The 24,954-nt window shown below is 37.7% G+C and overlaps 1 protein-coding gene and 1 long non-coding RNA gene across 4 annotated transcripts in view; both read right to left on the bottom strand.

The window, feature by feature from the left end:
- The window catches only part of ccser1 (coiled-coil serine-rich protein 1), a 70,121-nt gene that overhangs the window by 11,976 nt on the left and 33,191 nt on the right, over positions 1 to 24,954 (bottom strand). For 2 of the 3 annotated variants that reach the window (XM_082188357.1, XM_082188358.1), the window contains 2 exons: positions 21,313 to 21,396; positions 19,071 to 19,148 (listed from right to left, as the gene is read on the bottom strand). In XM_082188357.1, coding sequence (XP_082044483.1) covers positions 19,071 to 19,148; positions 21,313 to 21,396 — 162 coding nt within the window. Of the gene's footprint in view, positions 1 to 5,469; positions 5,506 to 19,070; positions 19,149 to 21,312; positions 21,397 to 24,954 lie in introns of all 3 variants that reach the window. The other variant, XM_082188359.1, reaches the window with a different exon arrangement.
- LOC309512695 lies at positions 15,644 to 19,057 on the bottom strand. Its single transcript, XR_014211145.1, has 2 exons — positions 16,497 to 19,057; positions 15,644 to 15,951 (listed from the first exon to the last, which is right to left on the bottom strand). It is a non-coding gene; the product is annotated as an uncharacterized lncRNA (long non-coding RNA).

The following is a 24,954-nucleotide window of genomic DNA, read 5'->3' as shown; positions in this document are numbered from 1 at the left end:
TTACCTGGATATCTCCAAGAGAAAATGTATTTGCTTTATTTCGACATAGGCCAACAATACTGTAATTGCTTTTGAGTATTTATGCTTTATGGGATACATCATGGCTCGGGTTTCAAAACCTAGTGAGCTATCTCACTAAGTACATAGGGAGCTTCCTTCTAAGGGAGCATCTTAAACTGAAATGAAGCGATCTATATAAGGTGTAACTGACTCCCTATTGATTTAAATACAGGCAATGCAAGATTAACATATGATACTTTAAGACACGTTCAGCTTTGCAACCATGCACAGAATACTTTTTAAACATTACAAATATTTTGAAAACAAATTGTAATAATATTTTACAATATTGGTGCCTTAAATTTTGGCCAAAATAAGGTACCTTAGTAGGGAGCATGATTGCAGTTGCCTGCCTTGAACTGCCTTTGATGCCTATGGAGGAAACTCACTAGTGTTTGAAACAGAAGTTATAATGTACTGTATAATGCCAGTAAATGTCTATTCTCAGCTACAAACAGATTTAGACAGGATTGGTCCCCAAGTAAATTTAACGGAACAACTCTTACCTAATTTAATTTCCAACCAAAGTATAACTTTTGGCAAAATTGCTTTTTAATTCAATATTCAAGTTTACGGTAAAGAAAAATTATGCAATTTCAAACAATATTAAATAACTAAGAAAATTAAGTTACAAACATTGATCATTCTGAACAGCTGCTTTTAATAAAAAACAACAGTTAATTAACTAAGACACATTTTTGTCCAGAACAACAATCTGAATTGATTTAAAAGTCTAATATATTATAGCTGAGTTCTATGCACAGTTTTTACAATAATCTAAGCCAACTCAAAGGTAACTAGGCCAAGCACAAAGCAGAAAACGCTCCAGGTGTTATCCACAGCTGCAAATCTTTTTCTCCAGCCCAAAGTGTTCAGAGTGTCTACAGATAAAGCATACTGCAATGTCCTGGACAGGTCAGTAAAAGCAGAGTTCTCACAGAGACACACAATTCGGCCACAATTACAGTTCTCTCTCTCTCTCTCTCTCTCGCTCTCATTCAGCCACAGTGCTTTTCTTTGCTCTAGTCTCACTGCAGTCCAGAAAATAATAGAGTGCTAATTAATTTCTAAATCCATCCTATTCTCAGAGATGAACAAACCTAAAATCTTGCTTTTGATGAATGTGCCGATTGCAGTGGTTTTCAATTACGATCCTCAAAAAAGCCCCATCATCAACGCATTGTCGTCAGTTAATCGGCACGCAAGTACTATACGACAACTTTGTTCCACACTTCTGATTTAAACTAATGAGTTCTTGATTTCTTGAGTTATAAATAACAATGATTAACTGAATATTTAATAGGAAAAAAAATCTGATGTTTTCATATTTCATCCCAACATTTCAATTATGCGAATGAGCAGAAAATAATCTACTTTAGCCAACAAGTTTCTGAGGAAACAAACTGGCTTCTGAGAACATCATGTAAAAGCATAACTAACAGAGATTTGTTTATAAGGGTTAGGCAAATCTACACTATTGTAACAGATGACAATGGGAGTGTACATTTTACAGTTATTTTTAAGCACGGGGTGAATACAAATATTTAAATGAGTTTATACATTTAAAAATATAAGTCATTAAATAAATGTTAGATAAAACCAATATCTAAAATGTAAAATAAATGATCAAAAGTGAGAGTAAAGACGTCTACAGTACATTGTTTAAAAAAAAAAAAATATATATATATATATATATATATATATATATATATATATATATATATATATATATATATATATATATATATATATATATATATATATATATATATATATATATACTGTATTCAAAGAATCCTTAAGCAGCACAACTGTTTTAAAAATTGATAAGAAATGTTTCCTGAGCATTAACTGGGCATATTGGAATGATTTCTGAAGGATCTCGTGACACTGAAGACTAATGGCTGACTAGTAATGAAGACTAATGAAGACTAGTAATGGCTGCTGAAAATGTTACTTTGCAATCATAGGAATAGATTATATTTGAAAATACATTAAAATAACAAACAAAAAAAAGTTCTTTAATATTGTAATATTTCACTGTTTTTACTGTATTTTGACCAAACAAATGCAGCCTTGGTGAACATTAAAAAACTATGAGGCACACAGTGCGAAAACTATTTTCAAAAGCACATCTGGGCAAATATAAAAAGTTCAGACTACGCAAATACACTATCCTGAACCGCAATCAAATCGAGCTTCAAAACACCTTGACATGTATGGGACGGTGGGCTTAAAAAACAAACAAACAAAAAAACCTGCAGATGCACCGAGAGAAAACGGCGTGTCCATATCAGCAGTTCTTCATACATGACTGCTCTCTGAAGATACTGGCAAGCATTTAGAGCAGTATGGAGCGAGCAGCAGGTCGTGTTCTATAAATGGAAAGACTAGATTATGGTTGAAGGCAGGAACCAACCAACCACCATAATCCTTTAAACCTGACATGTAAATGTACAGTTCCTTCTCAAGCTAATCAAAATTCATACGGGACACAGAAGTGTAACAAGCAGCACCTCTCTGCATACAATCTAAACTGCAAAAGGATCACGGCCGAGCTCGGCTGCCAAACTAGAGCAGAGCTGAGGGAAGCGGTTTGGAGACATCACAGCATGGTTAGGCTACAGATGGCTGCGTGAGATTTTAATAGGATCCATATGGAGACAGGTATCCAGCACAGCCGTTTGTTTAAAACTCGTAGATGCACACTACAACACTGGGTGAGAATGCACTTGGGATTTTGATGGACTAGCTCATTTTTTCTTGAGGCAGTGTTAATATGCTCCAGAAAGTTAGAAACATGGCTGCGTGGTTTCACGTATAACCTCACTGTTAAATAAATGAGCTACTCGAGGGACCAACAAGGTGGTCTTGGCAATTTAGAAATAATGATAAAACAGTGCACAAAATGCTGAAGTCATAAATAAGAAGCATTAAAAAGTTTTGTGCAAGGATTGCACAGACTAATAACTTAATGTACCTGATTTGTTCCACATGCATGTGATTACACAAGCAATTTCAGGTATCATCAGTATTTACTCACCTCAAAACCCCTATGCTGTTATTTTTTCTAGGCAAATAATGGCATCATTTTCCTTTTGGGGTGAATTTCTTTCTTTATGATCACCTTTCAACCAAAAGAGAATCTAAGATAAGGTCTATATATGGCAAATGTCCAGGGCAAAACGGCTCATTTCACATTGCCCGTCTCGCAAGACTGTAATGGACTTCATTTAAAACAACCGATATGAAATCAGTTACATCAATGGCCATCCTTTGAATGATTTACGCAGGGAAACTACAGAGAACCACTTTTTATTAAAGAAAATAAAATCAGCGCAGGCCCTTGACGCTTCAATTGAGGGTTATTAAAAGTAATATCCCTGATAAGACAAAATATGTATAATGTTGGTACGGAGAGTATAGAAACCCATCTGTCACTTGCTTAGTTTAAATTTAATGATAATATTCACTTTAATTCCTTCAACAGCAGCTGCCCAATAAACAGAGGTGCTGGTGGGAAAGATAAATTATTATTATTATAACAGATTTTTTTAATACACTGTTTGGTCTCACATAGTTATTACTCTTTTCACCTATTTTAAAATAACAAATTAAAACTATGAAATAAAACATGCATGGAGATTATACGCAATGGGGGAAAAAAAATTAGCAAAAAAAAAAAAGAAGAGAAACAAATTCAGTCAAGTGTGTCCAAATGTCCAAACATTTGACTGGTAATGTGTGCGTGTCAACAGAAAATAAGCCAATGTTTCTGACACTAATATTTCATAACACACCATCGCACACACAAAAATAAGCTATTATCCGAGATGACTGACACATGATATTTGATATAAGATAGAGATATAAGATATATATATATATATATATATATATAGAGAGAGAGAGAGAGATATAGATATATATATAGAGAGATATATATATATATATATATATATATATAGAGAGAGAGAGAGAGAGATATAGATATAGATAGATATAGATATAGATATATAGAGAGAGAGAGATAGATATAGATATATATATGAAACCATTAGACTCAACAAACAGGCATTCATACTTCACTTGTCCAAACTCTTTTAAATATTCATTATGCACGACTGCAAGTCACTTTTCTCCCTTTAAGTCAGCTATTACATCAATGCCACAACCATATTTGTCATGCTTTCACTTGGGTTGACAAAATCTGTCAGTCATCTTCACCAGGGCAACCCTCTGAAACATGGTACAGCATAACTGCAAGATCGTAACTCATGCTTCTCTTAGTACAGTACAAAAACCGTTCTACCAAATATGTAATACCAAACGCCAAGTTTTTGAAATCATAAACGTAATTCCATTACATGTGCCCTTGAGCTTTGACAGAAGTATCGTAAAAGTCTAAAGATCGTAAAGTATTTTAAGCAGCACTAATTTCACCGGTTTGGTATTTTACCAGTGGAGAAGGGGACATGCAGTGGATCAATACAGGCAAAATCTTGGCATCTCTCCTTTAAAGACTTCCTGAATTTATGGAAAAGTGCCCACATACCTTCAAGTTAACTTTACAATACATCTTTCCATCCAATGACACTTCATACCTCACCAAAACAACACTGACAGCGGATTTATGCACTTTACTGGTACCACATTACTCCATTAGCTCGATTGTATTACGGGTACAAAATGTTAATATTTTCTCCGACTACCATTAACAGCTAAAACCACACATTAGAGAAATGCAAAAGCAAAGCCGACAGGTCTGACTTTTTGCTGCACCTACTGTGCACCCACTACACGATGCAGATATAGCAGACAGAAATAAATATAGGTGTGATTTGCAGCTTATTGACAATTTTTTTCCCTGTAACAGCATTGGAGGTTTGCTCTATAAATATGTATATGCAAGTCTTCCTCGATTTCACCCATATCGCTCGCAAATCTGGGGTTTAAATGACTGTCCGACGTCTCCTTCGGCGGATATTCGCATCCGCCGTTTTTCTATCTGTCATGTTTTACCGCAATGCTCAATGTCAAGCTTACACCGCAGGTTGGTGATTTGCATGTTTTGTGACAAACTCAACAAAAGCGAAAGCAGTTCCCACAAGCGCCACCTGATTTGGGTAAAAAAAGACAGATGATTCTGCAAGTGTGGATTAAAGTAAAGCAAGCAATCAACATGTCCCCAACAGAGACGATTAGGACAGAGCTGATAAGATTAGCGCGCAACAATCACCGTAATTTCATATACAGCTCCACGGCAATTAAAACATTTGCGTGTGATTATTTGTTGATGCAATTTAAAAGCTCTGTGGGTTCCCTCAATTAGCCAAGGTGAGGATTGGTGGATGAAGCCGCTTGCCTTTGATTAGAGACAGAGCAGCTCTACACAGAAATACACCCTACCTGCATTGTGCTGCCGGCGCGGGCTGCTTCTGTTTACTGCACCCATGGGAAGAGAAAGGGGAGAGGGGAGAACAAAACAACATGGAGACAGATGAACATGATGTGTACAAATGACAAAGGAAATTCAGTGAAGTGGAGGGGAAAAAATCTAAAGCTTCACATGCTAACAAAAAACAATGGCTTGTGGAGGTTTGCAGATACAATGCATTAGCGCTTATGTAGGTATAAACAGAAGATGTAAAAATTATTTGGATAAAAATTAGACCGTGATGATGGGCAGCGAGGGGGGTGGGGAGGGGTTGTAGAATGAGAACGAAAAGGCTAGAGTCACGGTGTTTCTCAGTGCAATTCATTTATACACTGAACAAAAAGTCAGGTACAAGAGTTTAACAAAAAAAGGCTTGAGCAATTTACAACAACCAGGTAGTAATTCACGATAAGATATCTGCAACAATAAACGGTATTGAGTTTTGGAATTGAATTATGATAATTTGAAATGGCAAATATTTTAAAAGGGGACTCCAACAGCACTAATCTGCACTAAATAAAGACAAATGCAATTTACCAATTTCCGTAGACCTGATTAGATGCTACAGGGAGCAAATTATATTTAAATATATATGAGAAAGCGAAGAGAGAGAGAGAAATAAAATGGATAATTCCTACATTCGTTCATCTTATCTAAATTGTTTTAAAGGTTAATAAAACAGTAATGAGCAAAGCAGGAGTTTGGGAACGTGTTTGAAAACATGTTACAGGAGTCTGACAGTGAGATGGAGAGGCTGGGAAGTGAGGCAGGAGATGCTAGAGGAGGCCGTGGGTGGGTGACTGTGTCACATTGTGGCATGGATGGAGAGAGAGAAACTTGAGAGAAAGTATCACTGCCAAGAATAACAAGGGAACTTGAAACAACCGCAAAAATGGTAATCTGTCCCGAGCCTTAATAAAAGAACGCAGAGGTGAGGCTGGTCCATAAATTATTTTCCGTACTATCGAATGAAATCCAGATGAAGACGGTGTGAACCCTGCTACTCCAGTAAATTAATATATTCATTGATTTCTGGAGTCTGTAGGAAATGGTAAGGCCCATATTGCAGCATTACATTGCAGGACCGAGTGTCCTTCAACCAATAACATATGCTGAACTCAACATGCGTGCAGATGGATTAATTGCGGGCGTAACTGGTTCAGTCGATCTAGTCTGCAACAATTAAATTGGTAATAATAAACAATGAAAATAACTGCCAGTCAAGTTCACTGATTATTTGAGTATTTGTGACACCACTTTAAACTAGCAATTCCATTAGACATACACACTTTGATGATATTGTAAGAATTTAATGATAAAATCTCTTACATTGGACATGGAAAGTGAGTAATCAAAGATTCAAACATTCTGTCATCATTCACTTACCCTTATGTCGCTCCAAACCTGTATGACTTTCTTTGTTCTTTGGAACACAAAGGACGATAAATTAATGAACATCACATTTGTTGAATTCATTGGCAGAACACTGTGACTCACTTTAATGTTTAAAAGACCCAAGTGTGCCAGCAAAAAAGTTAATGTGGTTTACTGATAATTTTCCAAGTGCTCCAGGTGGTTTCAATTCTACACAACTCACCATATTAATCCTGAAATGGCAATTTTAGTGAAAAACAACCCGATATATAGTAGATTTTTACTGGCCACCATGGTTATCCTATGCGGAATCCAGAACACTCCAGGCCAAATGGTGGCAGAAATGGGTCTTCAATGTTGGTTTGCCATTTACCATTAAAACAACAGAATATACAAATCAATGTTAATTACATTATTTCTCTTTGTGTTCCACAGAAAGAAAGTAAGTTTGGGATGACATATAGTAGTTCATAAATCATTCACTCGCTCTTAAGTAAGTGAGTGAGTGAGTGAGTGAGTGAGAGAACAAAAGAAAGAAAGAACGAAATCATAACTGAAATATTAAATCAAAATTACATCATACAATTAAACCCCCCAGTGGTTGAGGGTTGGTAACTTTGGTTACTTAAAAGGTTCTGCAGCCTTCAAACTGTGAAATTGATAAAAATAGTTGTTAGCTGCAGCCCTAAATATATCCTCAAATCAGCCGTGTCAAATTCATATTGGGTTGGACATATTGGGTTGGACATACAGTATAAGCAGAGATTGTGCAAAATCAAATCTGTTTCCTGGGCAGCCAGAGCTGAGGAACGTGACTTTTCTTGCTCTGACAGACAAAATTAACGGCATGGTTGGAGAGCAACTTCGATAATAATAAATGTGCGTTTCTAGTCCCTATTACCGTTGAATGTCACGGTTTATATAATTATTTATTAACTTCTTTATTGTGCCGCAACGTTCCTGCCTCTCCTGGCCATCTGTCCATAGTGAGGTGTTGCATGTGCATTCTATTATAGCAGCCCTGAAGGGGGCCGAATAGGCTGGGCCTGCACTCACCTTCTGCTAATGGTGGAGAACACCCTGCGGGCAGTCTCCAGTCGGCCTTGTCCACAGGGACTCAGACCTTCTGTCAGGGCTTAGGATCACAGTTTTTACCTTGACAAAGTTATCATGGACATGTTTATACAGGCCAGCAGAGCAAAAAACAACAAACTAAAAGGTCTGCAGAAAGGACGGAAAAGGTGGCCTCCTTTCCACAGAAAGCCAACGAGAACATATTTGAAAATAAGAGTGACATGTAAAACAAAGTTGCACGATTCTGGATATATTGAGAAACAAGATGTTTTGTTTCAAATAGAGATAGCGATTCTCCCACGACTCTGACCAGACAACTAAACAAAATAACATGCAATTTACTAGGTTTTCTATCAAAAAGTGAATTGCTGCAGTCAATTTAAAAATGTTTAATTAATTTGAATGAATTATAAAAATAAATAAAAATCAGTTCGAATGAATGATTCAATGACTTGTTTCGTGACTGGATTAATCAGCATTTTTGAACGAATCTCTTGAATGAATGATTTCAAAAGGTTATTTGCTCTATTTTGATCGCTATAGTAGACATAAGTGTTTATATTCAAACTATAAACTTTTATCCCAGTACTTCACAGAAATAATGTTACTATGTGGTTGACAAGACTGTTTGTGAAGCTGTTTAATACCCTCACATGACAACTGCTCTCTCTGGCTCAGCAGCAATGCCAACACAGATCGGAATGTTCCCATGTGATTTTGTCAAAGGTTTAATAGAAACAGGAACATTTTTGTCAATTAGGAATAAGATCGTGTGGGTGTTTGTATCGAGATCGCAATCTTTTAACAATTAATCGTGCATCTCTAATGTTACCATTCATTACAAAGTACGGACTTGCCTTGATGCCCTCTTGAAACTTACTTTCTAACATTTCGGACACACCCACGGCGTTCATGAGCTCCAACTACTTCCCACTGGTGACTGTTCTCACGCTACAGAAGCACCCACACACTCTCACTCCACCTGATGCTTCTTCAACAGAAAGCCCAGATGGAGAGCCATTCTAATGACTCTCTCTATTAACCTCAGCAGAACTCTAAATCTATATATCCCTTTTGTGTTGCACCTAATCTATTCTCTTTTTGGCTGTCTTTCAAGCGCACATCTCTTGCTCTCCCACCATCCCTTGCCCCATCTCTTTCTTTTTCACACGATCTCTCTGTGACTACTGTATGGGTTAAGATTCAAGATGTGATTATTTATTTGTTTATTTGTTTGTTTGTTTGTTTGTTTGTTGGTCATATTCAACCCTAAATAAACAGAGAAAATTGAACTGTCTTATGTTGTATTTGGGTTTATGAGAGGTAGTCTACTCAAATGATAATTTGGTTATAATTTACTAACCTTCATGGTGTTTTAAGCCTGTATGACTTTTTCTGCATGTTTTTTCCATGAAATAAAAAAGGTGTCAAACCATTCTGCCTAACATCTCATTTTAACCTCCATAAAAGAAATAAACTCATTCAGGTTTAAAATATCATGAGGATGAACAAAATAAGACAAAATATAATATTTTTGGGATAAACTATATCTTTAAATAATTTGTTCATATGGAAAAGTGTGTTATACATGCAGTGCATTAAATATGCATACATTTTTTTTTTGTAATGAATGGTACTTTAAAAAATATGTCACCAAGTGTTTTGGTTTAGTACATTAGTATTGATAAAAGAAATGTATAATTTAATAAGTGAAAATTTGACCAAGATCTTTCATTCAAAAATAATATCTACAGAAAATCAACAACCTGTGGAAAAAATAACTACACCCCTACATTAACTATGTCGTATTTAGTGATAAATGAAAGAGGTGTACAATAATTTTTTTCTCAAACAATTCATGGACATTTTTGTATATTTAAGCAACATTCATTGTAAAATGTACATTAGAAGTAGCATTTGTTCAATTATATAAATATGACTTTTGATCTACATTAATGAAAGACACAATACATGTATATGTTCGTCATCATTTATAATATAAAATATAATGTAGTTACTGTAAAAACGGTCATGGAATCTGAATCTGAAACAAAACCCATTAAATCCCTTACAATTCTCATCGCTAGTCTTCTCTTCCCTGCTGAATTCACATCTCTCTACTTTTCCCCTGCAGGTGAGTTGAGTCTGGATACAGGATGTGACTAGCAACAAAGCTTCTCTGAGACTGTGCATCCTTCTGAAAGATGAGATCTCATTAGTCCGCACGAGAACCAGCAGAGAACAAGATATGGGACCTCGGCCCACCTGACTACATCCTGGCCTCTGTCCAGCTCACTTATCTCAATCTCATTCTGCGCGTAACGCCACAGAGCAGCACTTAATTACGAGTCGAATCACGCTTCAAATGCTCACCTGCCTTCGCATGAACGCAAACTCCCTGGGGTGTATATCACTGAAAGGAAACTACAATGCATCGGTCTAGACGCCACACACTACAGATGATGATCGGACTAATGGCTAACACAAACGAAAGCATGCTGAACTTGTTAATAAAAGAAACAAACAAACAAACAAGGGAAGGGTTCTGGCAAAAACATAAAAGACCAAACTGGTAAGGGACAGTGTTCTGCTAATTAAACACTAACGCCAGAACAAAAGCATGAAACAACTAATTCCATGGCCTGCGGTTCTCACACAACCCGCGTTCGCTGGAACATCGTCAGTCAAATCCCAGGAGTTTCTATTCCTGTTAACAAATAGGTCAATATTGCCTGGTAATTCAGAACAGATACTCTCTTTTTATGCCTTTTTTTTTTTTCGCTCTGTACGACTGACACAATTGTACACATCAATATAAACAGACAAAGAGGATCAAAGCGTCAGAGGCTCGTTGCTTCTCTGCAGAAAGCTTCTCCACCTGAGTAAACACAGAGCTTTCATCTTCCTATTCCGGTAGCCCTGGGCACATGGAGTGCCGGGTACAGTTCTTTCCACCGTCTAGGTGGATTACAATGCTGCACACACAGTCCACGTACGCTCTGCGTGCTTCCTCGACTGTTACTTTAAAGCTTTGCGATTTAATAAGTTATGGATATCGAACAGACAGACACAATAGGTTGAATTTGAAGTGCTGGTGCTGGCTGAGAACTGAGATGAGTAATGCGTGATGGACAGTTAGAGAACTCCAACTAAAAAACACAAAGAGATAATATGCAAAACAAGTGTCAGTCGTACAGATGGTGTTTCAAAGCAATCTTCAAGTGGCATTTGTGAGCGTGGCCATCCAAAAGGGACAGTTGGTGCATTTCCAAGAGTAGAAAATCCAGTCGTGCACAATGATAACCTGTGTTGATTTTTTGGGAGAAAGAAAAGGAACTCTGATAAACAGACAAGAAGGGGATAAAACAAAGGGAGAGAGTGGCTGGTTACAGAGTTACAGAGAGAAGGACCAGTTGTCTAAACCCTGGGTGGCAGAACAGCATGCCATGCTTCAGTGGAAACACCACGAACAACCACAACACACAGTGAGAAAACTCACATGGTCTCCTGCAAGAGGAAACGGCGGCGGTGAGGACTCGAGCATTGCCCTGAAAGCAAAACATATATCTTTGAAATCATACACACGGACAAAAGGTAACTTCTATCTGGGATCATTAATTCAGCTCACCTACTTACCGTGCCTCATTAATGCACTGGCACAGGGTTTATCTGTTTATCTAACTCCTCACCAGGTCACTAAATACACTGAAGATGCTTTACACCACTGACAAAAGCAGAGACAGATAAGGCAGTAAAACTTGACAGGTCAAGGTAAAACCATCATGAGGGATGACATCCGCTTTTCGGAAGTCTAATAACCCCTGGCCATTTCTGCTCAGAGAGATGAGGGCAGGCCCAGACTGCAGGGTTCCCACAGTTCACATTTGCCTCAGCCATCACCGTAACGTTCCTGGCCGGTGGCACTACTTCAGACAGAGTTATGAGAGCTGCGGACTGGAAGTGGAAGATATTTCATGCAACTAAGCATGGATTCAAATGGCCTTCACAAAACGGACAGATAGAGGGAAAAACACCCAAAAATGACCATGAGAACCAAGGTGTCCACTGCATCAAAAGATGAAATGGAAGCCAGAATGTTTGTTGCAGTTTTGTAGAAAATATTAGGGATGCACCGAAATGAAAATTCTTGGCCGAAACCGAAAACCGAAAAAGAGGAAACTAAGGCCGAAAACCGAAAAACCGAAATAAATTATGCCAATTATTAGTACCATTGCATTTATGGCTATGACTGTGTACTAACTTTATCAAGGCATTGCATAAATTAATATTAAAGTTTCAAAGAATAAATCAATTAAAATTGTATGCAAATATTTATTTAGCACATTGCAAAGTATAAAATTAAATGTTTAACTTGACCCCACTCATGTGTACATTAAATAATAATGTAAAAGCCTACTGGCCTGCAGAAAGGTTTAAAAATGAAATGTTCTCTCATAAAAACAAAGTGCATTTAGGTCAATACTGCCATAGCCCATAATAATATCTGCAGCTATATGCTCATGGACGTGAGTTGCAAAAACCATAAACAGCTAAGGTAAACACACACACCTCTGATAAATGACGGCTGCTCTGCACACACACGCAAGGTCTCTCGCTCCCTCTCTCTGCCGCGCGCGCGCTACGTATGCGCGCTCATGCTCGCTCGCGATTCCGGGAGATTTAAACTAATTTGCGGGCATCAGGGAGCCGCTATCAATACGCAGGAGACTCCCGGAACTTCCGGAAGACTTGGGACGTCTGTGTTTTAAAAATCGCTGTCCGTGGGTCACTCTCAGATATATTGAAATACGTCCACACCGCAGATATGTTGCTTCAGACAAGCACGTGCAGGTCGCGGTATCTGCTGTTTGCGTCATCACAACATTTCGGCCGTATTGTTTCGGTGATAAAAGTCTTTCGGCCGAAAACCGAAAATACACTTTTGGGCCATTTTCGGCCGAAAATTTTCGGTGGCCGAATATTCGGTGCATCCCTAGAAAATATATTAGGGACCATTTGGTATTTATGGAATGGACCACCGGAGGAAAATAGGGGAGGGTCATGTCTTTTTATTCTTTGTTGAGGGGAGGGTCATCCAACTTTTTTTAGTCTAGGGGGAGGGTCACCCAACTTTTGTATTCATGAAAACAGCAAAAAATTCTAAGTGGTTTGTTTGGTGCATATTTTACCGTTCTCGGGTACGGACGTGTCCGCTCTGAAAGCGGCACTAAAAGACTGCTTTAAAACTTTCACAGAGACCTCAAACAGAAAGCACAAAGCCATTCTTTAAAGTGAATTTCGTTTTGTATTAATTGTATCCTAAATTTAATCAATGTCTCATGAACCAATTGCCTGGATTTAATAAGTAAATATAGCAGACAATAGATAATCACGACACAGAGGCACCGGCGCGTGAACTGGAGCTCATCTCATAAATGAACTGAAACTCGGCGTATAAGGTTCTTGCCTCAAAGACCTGAGAAATATATAGAAAGCTTGAAATGTCTACTTTTAAACAGAACAATTCAAAACAAAAGAAAACAGACTGCTCTCTGCTTATGTAATCCGTATGAAATGTGCATTTCTCTCTGGCGCGTTCACTACTGCGAAGATTGCGAGTCAGCATCGTCAACTTCATCTTTGCAGCCGACACTGACACAGAAAACACTTGTTTATTAATAAACAATTAAAATGTCTTCTTGCTATATTTGACATATTCATAATCATTACTTTTGCCAGTTCTTTGTGACAGCTTTTAGGTGCTTTATTGGCAGCGCCACCCATGTTACATGAACATTTTACTGCATCAGTCGCACCACCGCATCAGCACCGAAACCATGGAGAATTTTTTACAAATCAAAAATCATGATACGAACCGAATCGTGGGTTTGGTTTGTTACAGCCCTAGTAAGTGAGAAAGTAGAGCTTAAGTCGTCTGTCATGGTTGTAAAAAAACAATGGCTATCTGAACATCTTTACCAAGCGCAAACCAGTACAGAATCAATAAATTATCATTTTGGAGGGTCATAGAAAAATGTATTGCTGGCGAAGGGAGGGTCAAGTCTATTTTGACTATGTATCTCAAAACTCCTCCAGTAGCCCCTTAAATAAAAAACAAACAATCCCTTAATGCAGTATGCATTTCGTCATTCAATGTCTAAAAGGAGGATGTAGATTCTGGCTGTCATTAAAAAAAATTATCAAATCAATTGATATAGTCAGTAGGGTTGGATATCAATAAACATTCAATTTGATTCAAATTCACAAGCTGCTGATTTGATTTCAGATTTTAATTTAATTATGGTATATTTCAGTTACAGTCCATTTTTCTTACGTGATATATTCTTTCTCAGCTAATGCAGTAAAATGTTATAAAATATTAACTTATTATTATTATTATTATTATAATAAATTACAATATCATTTTACATTATTTAAAACATTTTTTACAAAAGGGCCCAAACTATGCAGTTCAATTGTTCATTATTTGTTATTATAATTCAGAGAAAACTAATTTGAACGCTGACTATTGAGTTTGTGAGTCTTTTCAAACGATTCATTAAACAGACAAGAGTCAGTACTGTTCCAATTATTGGAAAACATGGATAACATGATTAATTGTGTTAATTGTTTTATCGGCTTGTTTTTTTTTTTCAATCAAATCAAATTGAAACAAAAAAGCCAGAAACAAATGGCAAACAATATCTCTTCAAACTTCATTGATCACGTACAAAAGAAAGTTAACGATCACCGCTCAGCTGGCGTGTCATTCTGTGAGGCTCAGTGCTCACACTCTGACCCATGCAGAGAGAAAAGCAAGCAGGGTTGAGCAATGACTGCAAATGCCTGAGTTTAGCTTAACAGGTCCCCCACACAGTGTGATCAGATGGGCCGCAGCATGACTCTGAGAGACAGGGCGACCCCCTCATGCGCAAATGAATCTAAATAAATAAATAAGCATACCAAAATGAATTGGAAAAATAAAGAGATGCCTGAAATGTTTTCGGTGCTCATGAAACAGGCTTGAAATGCAAAAAGCCTCTCAGCAGGGTTGGCTGGAGAGCTGAAAAACAGAGCAGTGGGAGATGTCCGGTATGTTCCATTAACAGGTGTCCTCCAGCTATATGGAGCTGACCATTGATCAATCTCCCTCGCTGTTATAGATCCAACTGTTTGGGCAAGCATCAAAAACTACTTATTCTGGCTGCAAGGGTTTCCATTTGGCTAAATATTCAAGCAATTTAATAAGAACTGTCACTTCAATAAAAAAGATTTATGACTGGAAGGGAAATAACACAAAAAAGAAGCTAATCCATAAAACTTCATATCTCGGCTACGGAAGGGAGGAATGCCAGAGTAAATGAGCTCTTAAGTGCTTTTTCATTTAAATGGCTGAACGGCAGTGTGGAGGGCAGAGCTTAATATTAACAGGCTTAGACTGGCATAATAAAGCAAAGTAAACAGACATGACGCAGTCAGGCTTTGTACAGGCGGGAAAAGAATGGGCCTTTCATCAGGTTTCGATGTGACGATGACACAGGCTTATGAACAACAAAAACATTCTGAAGTGTTGCATTAAAAAAACTACACTGAAAAATGTTTGAAATCATAATGGGGGGAAATTTTTTTAAAGTAAAAATGTGTTACCATCATAACTTTTAAATGGGCCATGAACTGCATTTAAAAAAAAATTAATAATTTATAGTGCTTCCTGAGGTCCACTTATAATGTTACTATGATTTTGACATCAAACATTGTCATAATTTTAAAATAAAAGGCAATTTTTTAACCTGATTTTAGCCTCTGATTCAAACATTGCTCTGTTTGAAGAGGTGTGTCTGCTGTGAGACTTCAATGTAAACTGCTATGATTGGCTAACATCTTGCATATGAAATAAGTATTACAGTACATGTGGAACCAGAATACTTTTTTAGTAAGTTTTTACTATTACAACTGTCAAGATGAACTAATCATGAAAATTGCTGATTATAGCATTATATTTAGATCTACTCCACTGGCATGAAAGGTTGCAGCTAAGCATCGTAGCCGATGTCTGTTGAGTGCATGAATACTGTGATCTTGTCATTGCAGCTTAATTTCTGCTCTCTCACAAATGCTTTCATCATAACTAACAGTTCAAACATGATGTAAATAAGACTGTAGACAGTCATTGATTATAACTGGAGTTTTGGGGAGAGTCCAGAACTCAGTCATTCATAAACTGGCGCTGTATGATTGACAGCTCCAGTGATTATAAAGGGAGTGTTCTTTAATTGCTTTCTGTATATTATTTAATCACAATTTAAATAACAGATTATTTTCATGCTACTAAGAAAAACAATATGAAGATAATTTAGTTACTGGCTTGATTTACTGTCACATAAAGAGCAATAAACGATTTTGAGAAAAATAACGTCGGACTGTACATTAATCTTACAGTAAAAGACTATTTGCAAAAGCCTGTGCCGAAATGTGACTGATTTACCAAAGTTCTACAGTGAAATGTAAAGAGCAAACAATGCTCTACTGGGACCACTAAATAAATAACCACTTTGCTAGCATTGGGATCCTTTGGAAGGTGATGTTATTTTTAGTCCAATGATCCTGTATCTCTCTTCTCATCAAATTATACGTGCCAGTGGGCGGGGCCAAAAACATAATGATGTACAAGTAGGCATTGATTTAATGTTTCAAAGGTGGTCTTTCGCCGCACTATTACATCATAATGTGACAATTCCAAACGAGTCGGTTTCTGAGCTTGGATTCAATAAAAGCGTTTTTTGGACTAACAAGAAAGTTTTGAATTCTGAAACTTACAGGATATTTACTACTAACTTACTACAATGACCTCTTACGTCAAAAGATCAAGGACATTTTGATTTCCCCTTTAAATTAATTGACAGTTTAACTTTTTCTAAATATATATTTTCATATAAATATGGTGCAGCTAAGAGTGACTGGTAGATGTCAAACCTCACAAAAGACAAAAAAAGCTGTCTGTACAACTTTCATGACTATAAAAGGTTGTATGGACTACAAAAATACACAATTTGATATCAATGGTGTTTGGTCACACAAAAGCATTCTTATGAGTTTAGAATTAAAAAAGTAAAAATTATGTTAATAAAAAAAAAAGGAACGTAACTGAAATTTCTACAGTAAAATGAAGATTATTCTAAGTATTTTATAATTTTATCAGCCATTTACTTTAGTGCGTTTAATGTAACATTTTATGTTGTTTAGTTAATGTTTATGTCATTAAATTTGTGTAATGTGTAGGCAACAGTGCTCAGTCTAGCCAATGATCATGGAATATGTGCTTCACATGAGCATTATACATCACTCTGCCATTCTACACATCATTTCTCATGCTCTTTGGACAGATGAGCAGGCTGGCTCCTGTCCATCTACCCGCCTGTCTTTGTCCTGACAGGAATCCCTCCTTGTCCTGACAGGAGCCCCTCCAGACGAACCTGCCCCCTTCCTGTTGCGCATCAGGCCAATAGAGGCAGAGGGGACTTTGAGAAGTTAGTGGCCGTGAGAACCACGTAGGAACGGTGTCCGGCGCTACCGAAAGAGGCCAGTCTGGCCCCCCGGTGCACTGTGACTCAACAGAGGGCACTCTTCCTCTCACTTTCAGCTAATTAGCTCAGCTGGAAGAGAAGCAGGGTGCTCCAGAAAAAAAAGAGAGAGAAAGAACGAGGGTAAAAAAAGGAAACAGATGACCTCCTCCAGTTGAAGCAGCCTTCGAAATAGCTGACCCACTTGTAGACACACTTTCGGATATTTGCGTGTCCTCAATGCAGTAACCCATATAGCGGTGTAGTCTACATAGGGCAGGGTGGAAATGCAGAACTCATCTCTTGTTGAGCGGGAGGAAAGAATGATGGTGTGCGTTGCGTTCAGAAAGCCTGAGGGTCTCGTGCTCTTGCATGTGCAGTTCCTCTCTGTGCTCATCCACTGCCGGCACATCTGAGGTAGACAGAAAGAAGATTCTCCCACATCCTCCCCCGCGACCATTTCCACACCGATTTTGGCACCGCAGCAAAAAGACGCAGGCCTACCGCGAAAATGCCGCATATCTAATGCAACAGCTCCATAATGAGCACTCTTTCTAACATTTCAGCTTTTTTACAGCACTTTTCATCAATGCCGAGGTCTGATGGAGCTGTGACGCATTAGCACCACAATAGCTGTGGAATGGATTGTCAAGCAATTTGAAAAAGCCGTCTGAATTCACATCACATATGCATATTAACGGTAATACAAAGCACAATGTCTGGAGAGATGTTAAATGCCAGGGGGAAAATGGACCATGTCTCCACAGGAGACAAACTGAAAGCTATTTCAGTTTAAAGGGACTAAAGGCATACTGATGCGGGCACTGAGAGGGCACAGAATACATGACAGAAATCTGTAAAGAAAATCTCAGTCATGGTTTTGAACTATCATTGAGCGATAACATGCTCATCACAAATGCTGAAAAAACACAAACAGATTTATAACTAGAAAGGCATCTCTTAAGAATATGCCAACAGCTTTTCATAATCTATCAAACGTCGTTTGCTCTTGGTTTGATTAAATGTTGTAAGCGAAAGGGAGAAGACTGTTTAAAGGCTGGGTTTTGTATCCAATGCTTTAATATCTCTGGTGCATTAATCTCTGTTAATGAGTCATTTAAAGTTTGCAGCACTTGAACACAGTTTGCTGACTCACTGCAATATAGCATCATCGTTTGTTTTGTGTGTCTGAGCCATTAAAAGGTGCCTGTGGGAACAAGAAAACACCTAGATTTCATATAAAATTAATAATAAAAACAAATAAAAAGGAGGATGGCAATTACTCGATGGGTGGGGGGAAAAGAGGGCAGTCAACCTATCAAAAGGGTAGCGGCCAACATGATTAAGCAAATGGTTAGCTAAAGTGTTGTTGAAATCTGAAACCACATTCTCACTATAAGGGTTCAAAATCAACTTTCAGTGCCCTTTACCATTAAAAGTCAGTGAAATAAAAAGACAGATGTGGGGACCTGTATTCAATTAGAAAAACCAGACACAGCTCAATGACCTCAGAACATTAGCAGTGTCATCAGGAGCTTTAATACGGTGCATTAATGGGTACTCACCTCTGAGAGTAAGAAATCTGTCTGAGTGCTTTTGTCAGCTTTTTGGCAAAGAGATTTCTGAGCAGCACAGGTAGATTCCTGTTAAAAAGATGTATGTATCAGAAAAGAGTGCCATAGCATTAAAGTTACGACATAAAACAGTTCTCTGGAATACTTGATCCTGATTGGTCAATCTCAGTATCCTGAAGTCAAGTTATATATTGAATGCTTAACTGTATGGTGGACTAGGAGTGCCACTTAAAAATAAAATGAAGTCAAATTCAAATTTTCAATTTATAAAAAAAAAAAAAAAAAGACAAATTAAGTACATTTAAAATGTAATTTTTATTTCAAAATGATAGTTTAACAATAGAATACTTATTTATTTGTTTATTTATAAATACTTATTTTATTTATAAACATGAATTAATAAAAGGTCTATTTATAACCAAAAATATGAGTTATTATTAAAAATTATATTTATAATAAAGTCATTAATTCTAAAAAGTGATTTATATATAAAGTGAATATTTATTTAAATTCTTGAATTAATACACTGATAACTTTTTTAATGGAACATAAAAACTATATAAAGTACTGTACATTTGGATGAAATATATAAAAAAGTTATTTTATGCCCTTTATATATTTCTTCAGTAGCGATGTGAATATTGTAGAATCAGTCGGTCATTATTATGCAATATTTTTTATAAACCCTGGCTTATTGCATGATAATGACCCTCTGACTGTACATTCAGTCTTGACTGGGAATATCAAACACCCACCCTCTTGAACGTGGCAGAATGGCAGACTAATAAAATAAGAAATATGGTGCAGCAAAATTTAGGGCAGCCATACTTCATTAATGACATTCAATAAAGACAGTAAAAATTGACAAAGACGAGCTAAGCCAGCAGGCTGCCAGTTTCACCAGTGAGTATTATTTTACGAGCTTTTGCCATGATTTATTAAGCCATTGTGGCCGCAGGTTCTTTTCCCACTAAAAATAGAGTGGAGGTCTCTGGGACGCAGAATCTGTAAAGTGATGATGTCAATGGCCAAGAATTTAGTTAATTCCGATTTCGTCATCTGGATGCACATTATGCATGCGTTTACATCTGTTCAGTACACATGCTTTACAGGAGATAAAACAACCACTGCAGTTCTCAGGTCGAAACTCACATCACACAAAGTTTGAGTCACTGGGCTCTTATGGAGCAGAGAAACTTCAGTGAGCACAGTGATATTTACCAACATTCTCTGAGAAAAAGACTCTGACCTTCAGAGACGTGCTTAACACTATGGGGGAGCACATTTTCTGAATTCAGTTCTCGAAGAGAAGACAGATAAGGACAACATCAATTCAAACCTCTACAGACTGAGTGAAAGTCAATCTTGCAATCTTTTCATTGAACATCTAGGCAGCGATCAGCAAGTATGGAGAACGTTTAAACTAGTAATGCAGTGCTGCAGCTGTAAGAATAAAGGTGTATTCACTTCACACAATCTCACACTGAGATTAGCAGCTCCAAAGCGTCCTGAAGTCATTAGTTTTCAAAGAGAGCTGGCGATTTCCTGAACTCGACTTAATGCGTTGCGGTGACTACAAATGGCAGTGTGGACAGGGTTTAGGGAGGCCTTTGGGACCAGTGTTATTTTAGTACTGCTAACATGCTCAGTTTTTATTCATATTTTTAATTAGAAAAGACTGCTAGAAATGCTAGAAAGACACAAAATAAATCAGTCATGGATTGTTTAAAACATCATGTGCTTTGTTTGTCCTTTTGCTTTTACAGCCTCTTTACTGCCCTCTATTGTTTTCATTCGTCCTACCCCCTCCTCTCTGCATATCACGCCATCCCATTCCTCTTTTCAGGACCACTAGTCTATAAATCTGAGATGGACCTGTCATATTTCTCCTTCACTCGTCTCTGCTCTAGCTGCTGGGACCGTGAACGTTATGCGTCTCACAGTGCATGTAAAGCATGCGACGAGCTGTTTACTGCACGTTAAGTGAGTCTATCAAATATCGTCCCAGTTCAAAGGAAACTGCCGAGCGGCATCTCCATAACTTCCTAACACGAGCCTTGGGAGAGGGTGAGGACATGAAACCAACAGGATGTTAACGCAAACTCAAATAAACTAGCGAAATTAGAGTATTCCAAAGACAATGGAGCAATAGAACCTGTTTATGCAATCGTGACACTTGGTTATGAAACTGGCAGTTATGAAATGTTACATTGAACTCGTCAGGTTCTCTCACCAATTCAGTCTGGAGTCGTACAATGAGCTCGTCTTTCTCCTTCAGCTGCTGTTGCAGGAACTGGTTCTCTTCTCTCACAGGATCCTGCACACAAAGCACACACAAACACGAAAAAAAAAAAAAGGAAAAAAGTCAGTCTGTGTTATTCAAGCCATCGCCCCCAGTTTGAATCTGCAGCCTCGTGTGTGGGTGTAAAACTGCCGCAGTTGAGAGGTGGAGGTGTGTTTTCTATACCGTGGTTTCACTCTCCTCCATAAACTTCACCTGAACTAGCAGGCACTTTCCCACGACCTTGTGCTGTCAGCATCCATTATGTGAGGCTGGGGGAGGGGAGGGAGGGACTGAAGCTTCAAGGGCAGCAGAGGAGGACCGAGAGGCCCAGGAGCAGAGGATGGCCTCCACGAATGACCGAAAAGAACCGCCACCCCCAAATATGACAGCACTCCTCTAAAAGAAGCACTCGGTGGAGATGAGACTGCGCTGGCATGAGGAAGCCGGACACGATATGCATGAGTCGGAGCCCTTCATGAGAGATCAAGGAAGGGGATTATGAGCTTCAATGTCACGTACTTGGAGACATCGTTGTTCAAAGCTCTTTGGCTTTGGTTTGAATGCACTCCTTTTGTTGACATTACATAAACATCTCAAGGGAGCTGTTGTCAATCTTTGATGCTCCTCTGTAAAGGAAGCTAATTTCTGCCTGGAGATGATGATGACATACACAGCGACTAACTAGAATCGCTCGCTTTGTACCTACAACACTTTAGTTTTTTTTGTCTTATGAAATGCTACGACCCCATCAGTAAGGCTCAAGTATATCTTCATCGCTACTAAACAAGAGTCTGTTCCTTTGAACTCAAATTATACTGGATTTCATTTAGCTTTGTAGTAATGGCCATTAATTGTCATTAAAATGAGTACAAAATGATTAAAATGGCCATTATTACCATGAGTCGCTTTTGAAATAAAAACATTACTGTAAGTGAAAAACAGACTTACTAGGCAGGCTACCATTCAAAGGTTTGGAATCACTATGACATTTTTTATTAGAATTTTATGCTTTTATTCCTCAAGGATTCATTAGGACATTCGTTAGAAAATTTCTTAAGATCAATTCTAATAAGTTTGTAGTAATGTTCATAAGTGCAATTCTTGAAAAACTGTTCAGAAGTTCACAAATATTTTTTTGTTCTTGCCAAAGACTAATCAACTCAATGAAAAACACATCAAAGCCAATCTTTTCCTGCTGCCTGCAGATTATCGTGATAACATAAGAGCACACATTATTTTCATCACGACTGACTCGGAGTTCAGCACTCATTCAGGTTTTTTTAATGTGCTGCTGTGTATGTCTATTTCTTCAAACAAAGTTTTGTCTTTAGAACAATCTTAAGAAAATGACAAGAGCATTCTCAAGAATAAAGTTACAGATATTTGTTTCTCCCAAAAAACATTTAAGTAAAAAAAAAAAAAGAGAAGAAAATAGCAGTTAAGGCAAAATTTATTCTTAAGAATGTTTCATGAATCAAAGAATCTTCCTTGTGTTGCAATGGCAGACCTTCTGCCTTCTAACACTCAGTTTGATAAGACTTTGAGGTGAAGTTTCAAACTCCTCTTTCTTCCCACAGAACTTAACATTCATTTCTAACTGTTTACCATTTAATCTTTTCTTTCTTTTGCCCATTCTACTTTTTCTTCTTATTTGCCAGTTTCAGATGTATCTTTTTCTTTGAAATTGTGTCTAAAGGCCAGCAGCATCTAAGAGTCTTGCCTTCACTGTTTCAACTGAAGCTGGTGTTTAGTGAGCACTGCTCAATGGAGAATCCAGCTGAGCACCAGTGAGGGGTTTGTTTCCCAAACTAGAGGCACTGATGTACTAGTCCTCTTGTTGTTGTGGAGCAGGGCTGTTCACTTATATCTCTGTCCTGGTTAGATACGGTCTGCTTTCTTCTGTCGAGACCACTGTGGATGAAACAGCATTCATCTCTCAAATTAATGATATTCTTCGTGTTTGTCTAGACATTTTGAAACAACATTTGCCTTACACTTTCGAGTTGGTGTACACTTGCAAAAAAGAGTTAGGCAACTAAAGTCATTGTACTGCAATTTCTACACTTCATTGAGTAGTGTCTTAAAATACCAAAATGTACTTTTGACTATTTCTGATCAATGAAATGCTACATTGGCTAAACAGAAGCATCAGTTTCTTTCAACAACATAAAAATGACTATATGATTCCAAACTTCTGAATGACAGTCTACAAATATACACTTCCGTTCAAAAGTTTGAGGTTGGAAAGGTTTTTATTTTTATTCTGTTTTTTTAAGAAGTCTCTTATGCTTTAAGTTGCTCTAAGCTCATGTCATGCGTTTTTTTAAGGCTGCAATTTTTTTTTGTCACATAGAGCAAACATCTCCTCACTATCCGCTAGCTGCCTGTTCCCTGAACACACTGTTAAAAAAAATGTGGTCTCTGTAGACAGCCCAGGCTCCACAAACGGCAACAAAAACAAACTGGGCCAACCTGCACCACGAAACATAGCAAACAGTGTTCCAGCCAATAACCGACAAGAATTTGGGGGTGGGGTTAGTGCGCGTGCACATGAGGCGGGGTGTGGGGAGTGGAGGAGAGAGAAGCATGAAGAGGGAAGTTAGCTAGAGGAGAGATGTCCTAGACAACGACTAACGTTAGAATTATATTCTCTTGAATTTTGATATTGCTGACACACGACCAAAGAGACGACGTTCCGATGAACAAAGGGAAAAGGGAGAAGGAACGCGCGAAGTCCCGAATTTACATCGGAAAAGCACGGGGGGGGGCATGATGAGAAGGAGGGAGGGTCGAGCTAGCCTCCATTTTGTTTGACAATACTTCAAACATCAACAAGAAGTGACGTCACCCAACATCGCTTAGAGCACCTTTAACCAAGACTACATTTATTTGATCAAAAATGCAGTAAAACCAGTAATATTGTGAAATGATTACAATTTAAAATAACTTTTGTATTTGAACATATTTTTAAACTGTAATTTATTTCTGTGATGCCAAAGCTGAATTTTCAGCATCATTACTTTAGTGTCATGATCCTTCAGAAATCATTATAATATGCTGATTTGGTGCTCAAAAACATTTCTCATTATCACCAATGTTAAAAATAGCTGTGCTGCTAAATATTTTTGAGGAAACCATGATAAAAAAAATTCAGGATTCTATGATGAATGGAAAGTTTAAAAAAAGAACAGCATTTTTTGAAATGTAACTACTACCACTTTTAATCGATTCAATGCATCCTTGCTGGAAAAAAAAGTATTCATTTCTTACTGACCGCAAACTTTTGAATAGTAGTGTACATAAAATAATTAAAGTATTTAAAAAAAATGTATTTATAAAAAAAAAATTTAATACAAAAAAGGTCATGCACTGAGCAACGTATGCAGCAAACAGGCAGAATGTAACATCCCCCAAATCCCTGCCTGTGGGGAATATTTAATTATATCTTAATTATAGAGGTTTAACAAGAGGCACTTTATCTGTGCAGTGCCATGGAGGACCTCTAGAGAGGCGTTTGGTCACAGTTGCATACACACACACACAACACACAGGATCGAGAGCTGGGTCTCTACCCCGTGCTGTAAAACTGCA

Source organism: Leuciscus leuciscus, assembly GCF_965113295.1.
Source record: "Leuciscus leuciscus genome assembly, chromosome: 13".
Classification (NCBI taxonomy): domain Eukaryota; kingdom Metazoa; phylum Chordata; class Actinopteri; order Cypriniformes; family Leuciscidae; genus Leuciscus; species Leuciscus leuciscus.
This window is presented reverse-complemented; position numbering and strand designations above follow the sequence as displayed.